Source organism: Salvia hispanica, chromosome 2 (assembly GCF_029641045.1).
Source record: "Salvia hispanica isolate PSC_SH4W2 chromosome 2, Shi_PSC_v1, whole genome shotgun sequence".
NCBI classification, from domain to species: domain Eukaryota; kingdom Viridiplantae; phylum Streptophyta; class Magnoliopsida; order Lamiales; family Lamiaceae; genus Salvia; species Salvia hispanica.
The window spans coordinates 30,454,726-30,472,960 of record NC_142693.1 but is presented as its reverse complement, the minus strand read 5'-3'; the positions used below and the strand labels follow the sequence as shown (position 1 = coordinate 30,472,960).

At 37.7% G+C, this 18,235-nt stretch overlaps 1 protein-coding gene across 1 annotated transcript; it reads left to right on the top strand.

Annotated features, from left to right (window-relative positions):
- The first annotated feature begins 6,274 nt into the window (after positions 1-6,274).
- On the top strand, positions 6,275-17,838 carry LOC125214030 (uncharacterized). The gene is made up of 7 exons (XM_089064523.1): positions 6,275-6,400; positions 6,496-7,305; positions 14,356-14,499; positions 14,603-14,746; positions 14,827-15,042; positions 15,117-15,260; positions 15,747-17,838. The coding sequence occupies exons 2-7, from the start codon at positions 6,600-6,602 to the stop codon at positions 16,910-16,912; spliced, it is 2,520 nt and encodes an 839-aa protein (XP_088920649.1). The 5' UTR covers positions 6,275-6,400; positions 6,496-6,599; the 3' UTR covers positions 16,913-17,838.
- Positions 17,839-18,235: the final 397 nt, after the last annotated feature.

The window sequence follows — 18,235 nt, the reverse complement described above, 5'->3', positions numbered from 1 at the left end:
TGCCCACTTTTGAGCTGACGGGGGGCGTTGGCGTACAAATTCGCAAAACGGCCCACTGCGGCCCTGATGCGCTCCCACCCCTTCCGGACCTCCTCGTTGCTGAAGTCCTTCCCGTGCGGGCAGTGGTTCTTATAGGCAGCCCTGATCTTCGCCCACATGTTGACGACCCGCTGGTTGTTCGCAACCAGTGGATCGTCGCACACCTCCAACCACCCCTTGGCCACCGCGGCGTACTCATCCTCCGTCCACTTCCTCCGGCCGGTGGCAGTGGGCTGCGATGACTCGCCGACCGCCTTGCCCTTTCCCTTTCCCCTCGTCTTCTTCCTCGGCGCGGCCGGCGTCGCTCGAACGGGAGTATCATCGTCCCCGAGATCGATCCTCATATCATGCAATGACAGAAGGTCATCGCCAGAGAACTGCGTCTCCACCGGGGTCGACGTGTGAGACGAAGCCGTCAAAAAATCAAGCGAGGGCCGATATACCGCGTCCCCTCCCGGCATCCCGGGATACATGCCGTGCAGCATCCCCCCCTGCCACATCATCCCCATCATCTGCTGCAACATCATCTGCTGCTGCATCTGGGGCATACCCCCCCACCCGGGCGCTGACTGCCCGCCGCCCGGCATCCCCCACGGCATACCCCCCTGGTTCCCCCCCATCGCCCCCCCCCCCCCCCCCCCCCGGCGCACCAGCCATCATCCCCATCATCTGATTCCAAGGGATGTTAAATCCCGGGCCCATTTGCCCCCATCCAAATCCCACGGGTACTGTGGGAGTCTGAGAGCCGCTCGTCGCCGGACTGGACTCGTTGTTGTGATCCATCACTCGATGATGCTCTTGAACAGAAAGTTAGAGAGAGAGAAAACTCGTTAAAACAAGTGGTGCAAATGAAAATGAAACGAAAATCGAGTTTATATATGATTTTAAAAAAAAAAAAAAAAAAAACGAAAATCGGCGCTGGCCGATCGGGCCTCCACAATGGCGGCTAGCCGATCGGCTAGCGTTTCGGCCAGCGACGAGCGATCGGCGAGCCCACGCCGATCCGCTCGCCGATTTTGCGCTGGCCGATTGCAATGGTTCGGCTAGCCAATCGGCCAGCGCGAAGAATCGGCTAGCCGGTCGCTAGCCGACCATTGCGGATGCTCTAACATGGATGGAGGGAGAATTATTCATCAAAAGCTTTGGTGGTCTGGTGGTCCAGCGCATGTCTTTCCTGCGTGTAGGCTAGTGTTCGGATCCTTTCGGTGAAGCATTATTCAAGCAGCCGATTCCTTTTTTTTATTATTAGACATAGAGGGGAGTTCTATTATTTTATTTTATTTAATCCACTTTAGCGTCGGAGTTTTTTTCTATTTCATCTCAATAATCTATTGTAATTTATTTTTTTATCTCAATGTAGTTTTTTTTATTATATTTTACTATAATCTGAAATATGTTCGTGATGTGACATAAAATTTGAAAATTCAATTTGTCTATTTTCTTTTTCAAAAATTAGGTATATATTGCATTTTATATTTTAATTATATTTTTAGTAGTATAATAGGAGTGTAATTTGATTTTTTTTTTTCATTTTCGACAATAGATAGTTTGTAGTGTATTTTTATATTTTATTTTTTATTTCAGTTATATTCTAATGATTTCAGCTGCACTGGATTTCTTCTCTTTGTGTAATTATCCATAAATGGAAATAGATTAAAATTTCGTCTAAGGCCTCATTTCTTTATTAAGAATAACAGAAATTTCAAATAATTAAAATTTTCAGTTGGAATTGTAGCATTGAATTTTTTCATATTTTAAATAAGATCAATAATAGTTTTCTGTTTACCTACTATGATTCGAATCCGAGTTCCTAAACTAGTTAGATAAATAAGAAGTGTTTTATCAAATGTATTCAACGCAACTGAATTTCGCGAAGTTCAATGGAATTTTCAAATGAACATTGATGTATATTGGATACTGTAGACCATCTCTAAAGCACACTAAAACCTAAAATAGAATAGACATTTAGCTTTAATAATACTCAAAAATCAATCACATTTTTAATTTTAGAAGAAAAAAAATACATATATTTAGGTTTACACCCATATAGAAACAAGAGAATATGAGTATAGCCTTAAATAAATTTGAATTTAGTGTAAAAGATTGGAGATGCTCTTACCTAAAAAGTCTAACCTTGCATCAATCATTGTTTGGTCACCCTAAGATATCATCATTTTGTCACTAGTACACAAATTTTTTCTTTATTTTTTATTCTTGTTTTCTTTTTTTTTTTCTTTTACTTCTCTCATTCCTCTTGCTTTATTTACTCTTCTATTTTATTTTATTTAACACAAATTTTTTAATTTCAGTGTCAAAAATAAATGCCTAAGTGACATGAAACTAGGGGAGTATTTCTATATTTTAAATTGATTTTTGCACTGCTCGAGGTCGACAATATCTAAGTGGATAGGATGCTAGGTGTTAGTGGTCTAAAAGCTTACTCCATTAGTCTCCCTTTCACTAAAAATTATTGACTACCTCCTTAAACAATATATGAAGTTACAAATGACACATATTTTAATATGTACTTAATTTATAAAATAAAAGAGATAGAGAAAAAATATAATAGAAATAGTGTTAATGAATTGTGAGGTCCATATTTAAAATAATATATAGAGTTAGTATTTGTTTAAAACTTTCTATATTTAGAATTATTCTAATTTTGATGGACACAAAAATGATAAAATTCGTCTACTTTTTTGTGGTCGGAGGTAGCACTTTTTTTTGGTACGACATTTAATTTAATGTTGTTCTATAAATTATTCAATTAAGCCAGCATTTATAATCTCATCTTAACTCAATTAAGACGAGGAATTACTATAAATATTAAGTAGACATCACATTTGATACTCATTTAATCTACATTTTACCTTTTTTCACTTATCTTTATAATGTATATCTAAAAGCTCATGCCAAACTCGACCGGCTCTTAATGCTGAATGGAAAGACTAATTTTTGTAGTGAGGTAACAAAATGTTACAAATAGAAATTACTATTATATGTTCCAATTTAACTTGCCACTTAATAACATAAATAGACATGGAAAAAGTTAATAAAATTGGTACTCCCTTTATCCATTGATAATTCAGTATAGTAATTTTTATAAGTACTTTTTTGGAATGTTTCACGCCAAGTAAGTTATTTTCCTTTTTGACATTTTCTATCTTACATTCTTGTTTCTACTTTTTCATCCATTTTATTTTATTCTTTCTAATTAATTAATAAAATCTCATTTTCTTAAATGTCGTGTCTAAAAGAAATATCTCGTTTAATATGGACGGAGGGAGTATCTATTATGGGTAAATAAATTTTAAAATTATTAAGGTACATTCTACTATAAAATACAAAGTGTTATTCATACTCTATAAAATTTTTCTATTCATTTGTTTCATGTATTTTAAAATTCATATTTTTTTTTGGTACATTTAAAATTCATATATTGATTAAAAGAAGACTTCAAATTTTAGACGAAATGACTAATTTACCAACGGACAAATTGGACATGAATGCCGTTTAGACTATAGACACGTTAGTCATTCATTATTGGGGGAGACTTTTATTTCTGGCAAGTCATTATTGGGGAGCGTCGTGGTCACCTTTTTCCTGAATTGCTATTCAGAAGCATGGCCTACTCTATGAAAACAAAATCCTAGAAATATAAGCGCGCATAAATAGTGACATTTATTATGACATTCTTAACCAATGATTCGGATGCAGAATCCAAATCTCGTCCACATCATCATTTCCTAAATTCTTTTTTCTAGGTATTAAATAGAATAAAAAATTATTTAGGGGTTTGCGTCCGGCCTGAACACCCCATAACCTTAGGCTGGGCCGCAACCAAGTGCATCCCGAAAGCATCGAACACCGGGCCGGGACGCATTCGGGCGCGGCCCTGGGATGCACCTCCGTCCTCAGGCGCGGCTCAAGCCGCTACCTCCTCCCCTCCAACGCTGCAGGCCGCGGGACGGGACCCAGGTGCGGTACGGTCGGCTGCGTTAAGGATGCTCTTAGGCCTCTCTAAAATGGGATAGAAATTTCCTGATCAAGCCTGACAGCGAAGGGTTTTGAATAGTATTCACTCCACTCTGTCCTAGAATAGATAACACATTTGGATAATGATATATTCCATTTCTGTCTGTCACACAATAAGAGTCACATTTCACTTCTAGCATAACTGATAAGTATCTTCCACATTCCACTAACTCATTTCAATCACATTCGGTTATAAAATAAATATAAAAAATTCGACCCCATTTCCACTAGCTTTTCCAATCCACTATTCTTTATAATCTTAAAACTCGTGCCTTACACAAAATGTGACTCCTATTGTGAGATGCAGGGAATATTGTTTTATATGTTAAATGGAGAGTGAAATTGTATATTTATATTAGTGTGTGAGAGAGCTTTTCTCGAAAAACTATTCGTGACATCTATTATGAGCAAGAGGAAGTAATACTTGTCATCTACCAAAGTATGAATCTGGGATAATATCTTTATATGTTACCCTTATTTAATCCAAACCTAGTTAAATTTTTAATAAAATATTCATTTCTCATTCAATTACGTATACAAACCCAAACTAAATATAATTCTCACTTCCATTAGGGATCCTAACCCAACTCTCTTTAAACATACTTATAAATATTCTTCATAAATATATAAAATGATACTCCCTCCGTCCCACATTTGTAGTAACATTTAGTTATGACTCGGATTTTAAGAAATTGGTGGAGTGTGTAATTAATGAAGTGAGAGGTGGAGTGTGTAATAAATGAAATGAGATGGTGGAGTGAGATGATGGAGTGTGTAATAAATGGAGTGAGATGATGGAGTGTGTAATAAATGAAGTGAGTTGGTTGAAGGTGGGTCCTTCATTGACTTTTTAATTTTTAATTTTTATTTTGATTTATTTTAATATAGATAATGACATTTGGGTGTAATATAAGTGAATAATAGGGTAAAATTTTATGTGCAAATATGATAAATTCTAAATATTACTCCAAATATGAGACGGACTTTTATGGCAAAATAGTACTACAAATCTGGGACGGAGGGAGTATAAATTATAATCACTACATTTCTATTTTAGTCACTAAATATTCTTTCTACATATCATGAAGATGACTCATTTGCATATCATTGAAAATTCCATGTCATTAAAGTAAGATGACTCATTACTAACTATAAATACACTTTTATTTTTATTTATTCACTCTCTTACGTTATTCCTCCCATTTGATACTTACCCAATAAAATTACATAAAATATTATAACATCCAAAATGAGTCATCTTTTACCCAATAAAATTACACAAAGACATCCAAAATGAGTCATCTTTCTTGGCAAGGTGGAAGTAAATAATTACTAATTCTTCATATAACTAAAGTACAATATAATATTATATTAAAATAAATAGAAAAATTACTGTACAGTAATATATATGAAAATAACAAATCTACTAATCTAAAGATTAAAAGTTAAAAATTAAAAGGGAACTAATTCAATAAAGGAAAATAAAATACTAAGGGTATCTCCACCGGCGCCCCTCCCACTCGCCCGTCGGGGACGGGCGACCTAACGGGCGCCATAGTGGGCGGGAAGGGCGCCCACGCCCGTCCCGTGTGCTCCTGCAATGGCCTCGCCCCTCCCGTCGACGTCCTACCTGACGGGCGCCACTGTGGCGTGGGTAGGACGTCCCACTGATTTATTTATTTTTTAAAAGAAACTTTATAAATACGGCTCGTGTCTAAATTTTAATTCCGTAAATTTTAATTTTAATTGTGATTTTATTAATTTTATTGCGGGAAGTCCTAGTAGGAAGTCCTAGTACAGTGGGAAGGGCTAGTGATGTGGCAGTGGAATGGGAAAGGCTAGTGCTGGGAAGGGCTAGTGATGTGGCAGTGGAATGGGAAAGGCTAGTGCTGACGTGGCATGAGAAGGGCTAGTGGGAGGGACGTCACCGGAGACACTACTCCGTACAAAACAGCAAAAACAAAATATACAATATTTAAATGGCAACCAGTAATATGGCGCCACATGTCTGACCCCTCATTTTTTTGGGGGGCGACAATCTCTCTCCGACTCCGCAGAGGGTAACAAACCAAATTTAAGTAATTTTTTATTAAATTATTATAAAATGTTACTTGTCTCATGTTTGACCGAAAGGGGGTTACACGAATTATCCAATATATTTCTTCACTTATCCTATATTTATAGTACTCAAATATAAACCACTTTCTACTCAAGTTGATGTGGGACTAATGATCAAAATTAATAGAGTCTTATGAAGTGGATGAGCATGATATATTTGAAACTGAGGGTACTAACAAAAGGAAGCATGATACTTTTGAAATTGAGGGTATTTGCATAAATCTACTCCAAATTAGTTAAGAAATTTTGCGATTTTGCCCTGAAATTGGTAAAAACTAACAAGTTTGGATATCTTATTGGCAGTATTTTGTGGAAGATCCATTTCTATTGAAGACTTACAATATTTTTATCGAAATACACCTATAAGCAATTAACGAGTAGAAATCTCTGTCGCCCATCGGTGACGGATGAGAGAAGACTTGGATGAGAGAAGACTTGACCACACTCTTCATAAATTCGGTAATGACTTATTTCCACTATCTATTTGGCCATTCAGAAAATCAGTTCTTATGGAGCTTATTTCCCACATTCTGTTGTTACTTGCTCTTCTTTCGTCGGTTAATTGCTCAGCTAATACCGATCGTTCTGCACTTCTAGCCTTAAAAGCCCATATCACATCAGATCCCCACAATTTATTGTTGAAAAACTGGACTACCCAAACATCCTTTTGTAACTGGGTTGGAATCACCTGTGATGCACTCAATAATCGTGTGACCGCGTTGAATATTTCCAATATGCAACTCGTAGGCACTATTCCTCCCGAAGTTGGAAATCTTTCCTCTCTTATATCTCTAGATATGAATGAAAACTCCTTCTACGGCCCCATTCCAGCCTCCGTCTTCAACTTGTCATCCATACAAGTAATAACTTTAAGAGGTAATACTTTGTCAAGTCAGCTGCCAACCGACATGTGCAAACATAGCCTTCACAGCCTCAGATTGCTGCGTATATCTTTCACGAAGCTGTATGGAGAAATACCATCGAGCCTGGGCCAATGTTCATGCCTTGAAAAACTTTCATTGTACAACAACAGCTTGGTTGGAGAGGTGCCTAAACAGATTGGGAACTTGACACTCCTCACTCAGTTATTTCTTGGGTTCAACACTTTAACTGGTATGTCTTCTTATCTCTGTTTCTGGTTTCCCCTGTTTTTTGTTCGAGTTATATGTAAGTGTCTGGTTCATTCTCTAATTATTTTGACAAATACACCTCGGATATTAGGCGTAGTGGCCATCGGTGGGTGGTGCCGTGGTGGATGATAGTGGGTACTCCCTCCGTCCCAAGGAAGATGACCCCTTTCTTGGGCGGTATGAGATTTTATGCAGTTAATTTTTTTTATGTTAAGAGGAGAGAGTAAAGTAAGAGAGGAATAAAGTAGAGATAAAAGTGTTTTCCTTTTAAATAATGAGTTATTTTGGTTGGGACAAATTAAAAAAAAAAGTGGATCATTTTCAATAGAACAAAAGGAATAGATGATAATGAATGGGCGGCGGAGGCTTGCCTAGTACTCCCTCCGTGTCCCACGAAGATGACGTCTTCCTAGACGGCATTCAATTTTATGCATTAATTAATAAGTCATTTTGAATAGAATAAATTAAAAAAAAGAAAAGGAAAGAGTGAGTTATATCCGTGGGACACGGAGAGAGTGCGTATTTAACAAAGAGTGACGCAAGCGAGTTTCGCTTGTGGGGTTTATACTTTTAGGAATGATTTTGCATACAGTACTTTCTCCCTTCAGATAAGATGGAACATTAGTTAGTGTCGTAGACTTTTGCATACAGTACTTTCTCCCTTCAGATAAGATGGAACATTAGTTAGTGTCGTAGACTTTATAAAGAGTAAAAGTTAGGATTTCAGAAATTGAATTGGTAATATGAGGTGTGCAATTACTAAACACATGTTTCGCTTGTGGGTATGACACATATGTACAATACGAAATTCCTCTCTACCCTTAACTTTTCAATTAATTACAATTGACCTTAGCAACCCTATTTCATACTACTAGGCCGTGGGCCTTTTATTTTATCTCCACCCACAGCCTCTCTCCCTCATCTTACACCAAGGAAGCTTTACCAAATTTCTGTGAACGTGACCTTCAACAATCAAACAATTTATGCTTCAATGAACATAATCCCCAAAAAAAAATCACAGTAAAGCACTGCAAATGTAAAAAACTAAAGCTCGAGCTGAGGAGTTGTCTAATTTGATAGAAGCGAACACATGCTTTAACCCTGGATCAACTCCAGCAGAGCTTCTCACCAACGGACAATGATAAGACCATCTCCAACCATTTACGCTAAACCCAAATCTCTTTATTTTCAGTTTTATCACATCAAACAGTAATTTTAATCCAACCCTTTATCCAAACTCAAAATTCAAAAGAATATTTCATATTCATCTATTTTTTTTACTTTTTCAATCTTAACTACATATTTATTTAAATTATACATTCACCCATAACACTTTGTCAATAATTTTTCAAATATAATTAAATAATATAATACAATTATTTATAATAATATATTTATTCTAATAATGTATATAAAATAAAATAAATATTAATGAAATTTTTGAACTAAACATTAATGAAACCGTCTATATCCTAAAACAAATAAATACTCCGCATCATTACATTATCCATATATATAATTAATTAGCTCATCTCATATATATAATTAATTAGTCCATCTACAATCCAAAAACAAATAGATATGTTTAATTAGCCCATGCCATTAACTATATTCTACTACTAAACCTAATTTTCTCTCTCCCATGGCCGCTATCTTCTTCAATCTTCCCTTCTCTGTATTTTCGTTTTCTCCGGTAAGTCATTTCTCCATAATCAGGTAAGTCGTTTCTTCATCTAATACTTCTTCTCCATTTTTCCCGGTTCTGCGCATCTCTCATCTCTCTGTCTTCTTCGAATATCATAAAAAGGAAGGGCTCAATTGCAATTTCGGATGAATTTTGAGTCGTGCTACAGTGCTATTGCAAAGATGGAGTAATACTGTTCAAAAACTCAAAAAATGACGATTTTGGGATGGGTTATTGAGTATGGTTGGAGCTCAATTCCACCCTAAAAATGGGTTTTCCAGTAAGGCTGGGGATGCCCTAAGTCCGAGTTTCTTGGTTGTTGGATATGGCCGACCTTGCTGCATTTAGTAAGCTTCCTCCTTGGGTCCAAGTGGGAAGGCCCGAGGCGAAGGAAGAGAAGATATGCATATTTGTGAAATGATTTGAAAATGAGGCAAAAATGGGATTAATTAGGTAAATTCAGTGAAAGAATGGAGTTATTCACTGTGTAGGTACTAAAACTCAAGATTTTGGAAAGATTGGGTAATTAAAGAAATGGGCATTAATTCGCCGGGCCTTGGCAAATATTGGGGCCGTATAGAAAAGGAAACTAACGAACCAAACATTAACAGCTACAATAAGCACAGTTAGGGAGCCTAGATGGCCAACTAAACACATCCTAACAATAAAAGGCATTTCAACATGACAAAAGTAACGTGCTACGCATACTCTTAACAAATCAAAGTAACGTGCTACAGATACTATAACAAATTAAATGTCGATACAGAATATCACACCGAAACTTCCGTCATATATTGTAATGAGAAAATATTCAGTGGTCCTTCCACATCACCATGACACCATGAGATGGTGTGTCCAACCAATTATTTATTAATAAATAGAAATTTAAAAGAGCACACATCCAACTAGACATACAATTGTTTAGGAAACATTATTATACCACTTTTATAAAAATTTGCATAATCTAAATATGAATATATTTATTTTCAGCTCTATATATATTTCATATTTATATACACATAATATAATAATAATATCCCATATGTACCGCAATAAAAAGATACCCTATATATATATATAGGGTATATATCATATTTATTCATAATCAATCAGAAAAAAGATAACATACCCATAAAAGAATACCCGCAAGTGTTAATTAGTAACATTTTATTTTATTTTTTTTATCAACGGTACATATAAGTTATTATTATTATTATTATTATTATTATTATTATTATTATTATTATTATTATTATTATTATTATCATCATTAATATTATTATTATTATTATTTGTAATATATACATACATATATTTATTTATGTATATAAAAGTAAAAAAAAGAAATCATACACATAAAATAATATTAACAAAATGATGTAGGATTACTTTTTTTTTATTATTGCGGTACATATTGGATATTATTATTATTGTAAGTGCAAATATAAATATGAAGTATATATAGAAGCTGAAAATATTTGATAATGTTCATATTTATATTATGCAATTTTCCATAAAACTGGTATAATGAATGTATCCTAAATAATTGCATGTCTAGTTGGATGAGTGCTCTTTTAATCTTATTTGTCAATAAATAATTGCTTGGACACACCACCTCATGGTGCCATGATGGTGTGGAAGGACCACTGAATATTTTTTCTCACTAACAATCTAGTATAAGTAAGAGTGATATTTTTATCTTTTCGAAAATGTTGGTATGACCAAAATCAATAACATTTTATAATGCTCTTTTGGTAAATCGTACCAAAATTCGGTACACCAAATTTTACATAATGCCAAATTTCATAAGATTTTGTAATGTTTTTTGGTAAATCGTACCAAAATTCAGTACACTAAATTTTTACATAATGCCAAATTTCAATACAATATTATAGTTATATAAGAGCATCTCTAGTGACAATAGGTCAGCCACAGGCTAGCCACTCTCTCTCCTTGCCACGTCATCACCACTAAAAATAGGTTAGTCTAAGGTCAGCCACAAGCTAGCCGCAATAAAAATAATTAAAAAACAACTACATTTACGGAATTAAATTTAGGATAAATTACGGAATTAAATTTACGAGACATATACGGGAAAATTTATTCATTTCATTAAGAAAAAGGTACATAGATAAAAAAAATACATGATTTTTAAAAAAAAAAACGGGCTTCCACACACGAGCCCTGCCGCTCTCTACTCCTCATCGTCGCCGCCGTCCTCGCCGCCGCCACCCGGGGTATCTGAGCCCGCGTCTGAGCCCCCCACCAGTGCCCTCGTGGCATCCAAATCCACCTGCATGTTCTCGAGCATCGATTGAAGAAACCTCTTCTCCGTGGGGTCAGTTGCGGCCCTCCACTCTTGGAAGACCTTGTACATCCGTTCCTCTGTTTTTTGACGCGAGAATAAGGTGTACGCGCGTTGGGGGCGTGCCGAGATTACCTCCTGGGGTGATAGGGGGGATTCTCCCCTCGCTACCCGTTGCGCCCGCTTTTGGCCAACCGGGCGAGGGCGACGAGCAAAGGATGGAGGGGACGGAAACTCCTCAGCATCCGGGGGGAGGTCGTGGGATCCGCCGCTGCTGCCGCTGTAATTGTCGGAATAGTTCAGCCTCTGCTTCTTCGGCCACCCAGCGTCGCACCCCGCCCGGAACTTCTCGTAGTTCTTCAACACCAGATAGCATTCCTAGAAGGTGAACTCCTTATAAGTCCCCGGCAAGGGGAACTGACTATCCGCTATCCTCCGGGCGTCCTCCTCAGTCTGCCCCCACTAGTCAGCATGCGGAGGGCGTTGGTGTATAACCCCAATAATCGGCCGACCGCGGCCCTGATGCGTTCCCACCCCTTTCGGCACTCCTCCCCGTTGTAGTCCTTTCCGTGCGGGCAGTTCCTCCTGTAGGCTGCTCTAATCTTAGCCCACATGTTGACGATCCGCTTGTTGTTCGCAACCAACGGATCGTCACAAATCGACAACCACGCCTTGGCCACGGCGACGTACTCATCCTCCGTCCACTTCCTCCGCATGGGGTGTCGTGAACAGCGGGCTGTGACGACTGGCCGACCACCTTGCTCTTCTTCTTGGTCTTCTTCTTCTTCGGCGCGGCCCGACCCGCTGGAACGGGAGTGTCCGCCTCCCCGATATAGATCCCCATCTCATGCAATGACAAAAGATCATCCCCAGTGAACTGCGTCTCCACTTGGGTCAACGTGTGAGACGAAGCCGTCAAAAAATCAAGAGAGGGACGATAGACCGTGTCCCCCTCCCCCCCCCCCCCCCCTTGACCCCTGCATCCCAGGATGCATACCGGGCTGCATCCCTGCCTGCCATACCGGCATCATCCCCATCATCTGTTGCAGCATTTGCTGCTGTATCTGGGGCATACCTCCCCACCCCGGCGTTGCCTGCCCGCCGCTGGTCTGCCCCCCGCCCGGCATCCCCCCCTGCATCCCCCCTGCGCTCCCGCCATCATCCCCATCAACTGTTGCCAAGGGACGTTAAACCCTTGGCCCATCTGGCCCCATCCAGATCCCACGGGTACCGTGGGAGTCTGAGATCCGCTCGTCGCCGGACTGGACTCGTTGTTGTTGTCCATCGCTCGATTTTGCTCTTGTACAGAAATTTAGAGAGAGAGAAAACTCGTTAAAACAAGTGGTGCAAATAAAAATGAAACTAAAATCACGTATATATAGTTTTTAAAAAAATTTCAAAAAAAACAAAGAAAAATGGGCGCTGGCCGATCGCTCGCCGATCGGCACGCCACAATGGCGGCCAGCGCATCGGCGAGCGCCCTCAAATCGGCGTGCGCTCGCCGGTTTCTTCGCCGAAATGCGGCTGGCCGTTTCCAATAGTTCGGCTAGCCGACCAGTTAGCGACGCGAATCGGCTAACCGGTGGGCTAGTCGCTATTGGAGATGCTCTAATACTCCTATAATTTATATTTTAATGTATTTGGTATTCATCGTATCCATTGATACGATAAATTCCAAAATTTTTGTTATGACACCGTATACCTGAGTATATAAAACTTCATATCATTATCATATCATAATATATCAATATCATATTATATTGAAAATTGGGATATTTCGAAAAAAAATATTTTTTTCGGTATGATAAATTTGATTTATATAAGATACTATCAAACAGCGTATTAAGGTATATCAAGCGAATCCCTACTACAAAAAAATTAAAAAGCCACCGGGATTAAAACATACTCCTTCCATTCCCGATTAAGAGTCACACTTTTCCATTTCAGTCCGTCCCACATTAAGAGTCACACTTCCTACTTACTATATTTGTTATACACAAAAAGTCAAAGAGGACCCACATTCAACTACCCAACTCCATTTATTTTATACATTCAAACACTTCCTTAAAACTCGTGTTCAGTCAAAATGTGACTCTTAATCGGGGACGATGGGAGTATTCCTTAAATTAAAATGCAGATAGAATTTTAGAGAAAGGGAAAATAAAACAAATAAAAAAATAAAAAGTTATGGCATCACGTGATTTTTTGTTGGCTGCTGTGAGAGCTACTTTCGTTGCCAACTTATGGTTTTTCCTTTTTTATGTTAGTTCTTGCTTTTGGTGCCAACTTATGGTTAATGGTTATAATGCCAAATAGTACATCTCTATCCATTTCCTACTCAAACCGCTTTAATCTAAATGGAGTATTATGTAAAATAATGATTTTACTTTAATTATTTATATTAATTTTAAATTTAAAAAATATTTTTTATATCATATCCTTTTTTACTCATAAAATTTGAAAAAAAAAAAAAATTGTTTTAGTGTAAACATGAAATAAATACTCCCTCCGTCCACGATTAATCGACACCAATTTTATTTTTTGTCCGTTTATAATTAATTGACACCCTTATTTTTTACTACTTTTGGTAATAGACCCGCATTCCACTAACATATCGTATTCACATTTTATTATTTCCCCCCTCCACGAAAAATAGTCTTATTTTGCTATTTTGATATCCAAAAAAAGTTGTTTCATTTCTAAAAATAGAAAGTTTATCTTTCATACTTTATCCACTTTTACTCCTTTCTCTCACACCTTAACCACTTTTTCTTTCTGTCTCTCCTACTTTATCTACTTTTTCTCTATCTCTCTTGCTTTATCATTTTTTTTTTAAATCCATTTGCAATTCACGAATGAGACTATTTTTATTCTTTTTTGAACGGAGAGAGAGAGTATAAAGTAGTCTATAAAAGTACGACCCTGAGGCAATATCCCAAAACAGAATTCTTATCTTCACATGTTAAAATTCGGAAATAGGTGTACAGACAATTATAATTACACCTTATATTTTGTGTAAGATAACTCAATTTGTTACTCCGCAGGTGATATCCCAAAACAGATTTCTCATCTTCACAGGTTACAGTCATTGTGGATGGAATCAAACAAACTTACTGGACCATTTCCTCCACACGTTGGGAATTTGACATCCCTTCGAGAGTTAATCCTTTACAATAATAATTTAACAGGTATGTTATATTTTTCTAAAACTTTTCAGTTATATTGTACTCTTCTATGTACATGTACACGTGCATATTAGTACTAAACTTTTATAAATTATTTATTTCACAGGTAATATTCCTAATCAGATCGGCCATCTTCATAATTTAGAAACATTAAGCATGGCATCCACCGGGCTTAATGGATCGATTCCAAAAGAGATTGGGAATATGACGGCCCTTTGTTCTCTATACCTCGATAACAATGCATTGAATGGTATGGATAGTCCTTTTTGCTAATCATTAGTATTAATTTTCTTGGTTTTATGTTTTATTCACGATTCTACGTTTTTATAGGTGTTATTCCACATGAGATTGGGCAGCTTAACAATTTAGTATTTTTGTCAATTGATTCGAACAAGTTGATTGGCACTTTACCGTCAACCTTTTCTAACATGTCTTCTGTGAAGTATATTTCACTAAGTCATAACACACTAAATGGGACATTGCTAAGAGAAATTGGAAACATGAAAGCACTCCAAGAATTATACCTCATCAACAATACTTTGACTGGTAAGATTGCACACTTATACACACATTTTTATCATGTTTGACTACTAAAATGTCTATTTATTTTCATACTTTAGGTGTGATTCCAGAAGAGATTGGTGGCCTTGATAAATTAGTTTCATTATACATGAATGACAACAAGCTCATCGGCCATCTGCCTCGAGTCATTTTGAACATGAAATCTCTTGCAGCACTATCTCTCAATAAGAATGCTTTGACTGGTAGGAGTATCTCATCATATAGTGGTTGTTCATTTTGTTAGACAAAATAATCATGATGTGTAGTCTACGATTGAGTTATGAGATTATTTTAGTTGGAGGGGGCTGACTATGACTAATTGTCACATGATTATCCATCTAGTATTTAATCTCGAGATATAATCTTGCAAATCGAACAGCCCAATACTCCCTCCGTCCCGGCTAAGATGATACATTCCTTAGCCGGCACGGGGTTTTAGGAGTAATTGGTTAATGTGTTTAATTGGAGAGAGAAAAAGTGGGTGGAAGTATTAAAATAGAGGGAGAAAGAAAGGTGAATATTTTAATAGGGGTGAGAAAAAATGGTTGAGTGTATTAATTGGAGAGAGAAAGTTTCCAAATAAGGAAATGTGTCATCTTGGTTGGGACAAACTAAAAAGGAAAACGTGTCATCTTAAGCGGGACGGAGGGAGTAGTATCTAATTAATACCATCTTGATATATATTTCAGGTATCATTCCTGGAGAGTTGTTCACTGCCGATATTAAGAGTATTGATCTCTCCGATAACCATTTTCAAGGTTCCATACCTCCGGCTATTGGAAGATCTCGCAATTTAACTTATCTCGGCTTGGCGAATAACAATCTCTCCGGCTCTGTACCTTCCGCCATTTGCAATTTGAGATCCCTCCAATTCCTTGATCTATCACACAACAACCTGCAAGGACCACTTCCTGTGTGTTTAGGAGAGCTGAGTAAGTCCTTGCAGGTTCTGCATTTGAAGGAGAATAGCTTTGGTGGCCAAATTCCACCATCATTTCCAAAGGGCTGCGCTCTCGAGTCTCTGAACCTCAACAGCAATAACCTAGAAGGAACGTTGCCACAAGCCCTTGGAAATTGTGAGAAGCTACAAGTTCTTGATGTTGGAAGCAATGTGATACAAGGTGGATTTCCCTTTTGGACGGAGGATCTTGTCGATCTCCGAGTCCTTGTTTTGGAAGAGAATAGATTCAATGGTAGTATTGTTTCACCCATTGCTGATGTTGAGATTAGTAGTGATGCTCCATTTGGAAAGTTGGAAGTGTTTGATGTATCTCAAAATGAATTCAGTGGGTCCCTACCGACTACATATTTATCTACCAGCCTAGCCTTGATGAATGGTAATGGAAATATTTCAGAAAAGAGTAAGTATGAGGAATCAATGGTGTTTGTTTTGAGAGGCTCAGAGCAACCATTGGTCAGAATGTTGACAACATTCTTTACCATTGACATGGCCGAGAACAAATTCTCAGGAAGGATTCCGGATTCCTTAGGGAATCTTAATTCACTCAAGTGCTTGAATTTGTCTCATAACAATCTCACTGGGGAGATACCATCATCTATTGGAAATGTGAAAGGATTAGAATCATTAGACTTGTCTTCAAATAGATTGAATGGTGAGATTCCAAGGCAGTTGACAATGTTGAGTTTTCTTTCTAAGTTAAATCTTTCAATGAATGAGCTGGTTGGAGAGATTCCTCAGTCTAGCGGGTTTAGGAAATTTGATAACAGCTCCTTCATTGGGAATCCGGGGTTATGTGGATTTCCGCTGACTAAAAAATGCGAGCAAGATCTTAGGTCACCTCCTCAAGAACCCGATGATGGTGCCGATTCTAAGTTTTCGAATGGATTTAGGTAGCGACCCGTGGTGTTGGGATATGGATGGTTCGTAATAGGAGTTTAGATTGCTTGTTTAATAATGAAAGCCAAAATAATGATTGGAACCATCTTTGGTGTATTAGTTTGTTTGTGTTGTGTGGATGAGGCAGAATAGTGTGGTAGAACGGAGGAGGACATGAATCTTCCACCTGAGGAGAAGGAGAAGCTCCATGCTTTGAGAAGCTCGTCATGGAAGGTAATGGGTGGAAAGTGGTAGATCCAGCATTTGGAAATGGAAGGGGTGGACATGGCTACCTTTTGGTCTTCAGGGCGACGTCGGAAGCAAACGGGATGAGGCCGACATTGATGTTTTACGTTTGGATAAGGGCAAATTAGTCGCATGGAGGAGACGGCCGACCTTCCCAGCCCACCTTGGATCCGCCACTAATACTCCAAATAGGAAAATGATATGCTATATACCTTATGTGAGCTCTTTATGTGAGCACCACTCTTGTTTGAAGCACGTTTAACATTGTTCGTTTCGATTTATATATTTAGTTTGATTTTAATACGTTAAAAAATATTATTGAAATTTTTAATTTCACAAAATTCATAAAACACAAAGCTCGATTTAACAAATCAAGCTTTGATTTTCATGAATTTTGTGAAACTAAAAGTTTCAATAACATTTTTTATTGTATTAGAATCAAACTAAATACTATATATAAATTGAAACGAACAACGCTAAACGTGTGTCAAACGAGAATGGTGCTCACATAGGGATCCACATAAGTTATGTAGCATATCATTCCTGATATTCCTCACTCCAAATAATGGAGACGGTGTCAAAGGTAATTTGTGCTGATTTTTCTTTTTTGCATAATTGGATTTTGTTTGTTTTTGTGGTTTAAGTGCAAGAATTCAAGGCAATCAGTTAAAGTTAAATGCATTAAGGCTTCCATATTCCATCATGGCCTGTTTAGTTTCCTAGAAATAGCAAGAATATGGTTCAATTATGGGGAATTTCTGATGTTCGGGTTTCCTATACTGATTTCTTGATGGTCCTAGAATAATACATCAAAGGCCCGCACGGTTCCTTCAAAGAAAGAGAGAAAATTAAATCTTGACTAGGGAGCGGTTGTATTTGAAACTGGACGTATTGCTCAAACCCAGAATTGGAGAGAAATTTACTTTTTGCCCCGTCATTTTCATTTTCCCCTTTATTTTCATTTCTCCCAATTTTCATTTCCGGCTACCATCAAGCCATTAGAAGCGGCGACGGCGAAAAAAAAAACCCAAATTCACGCGACCAGCGCCGGCGCCCTCCAACACCGGCTCCGAGAGCTCCTTTCCGTCCGCGTCG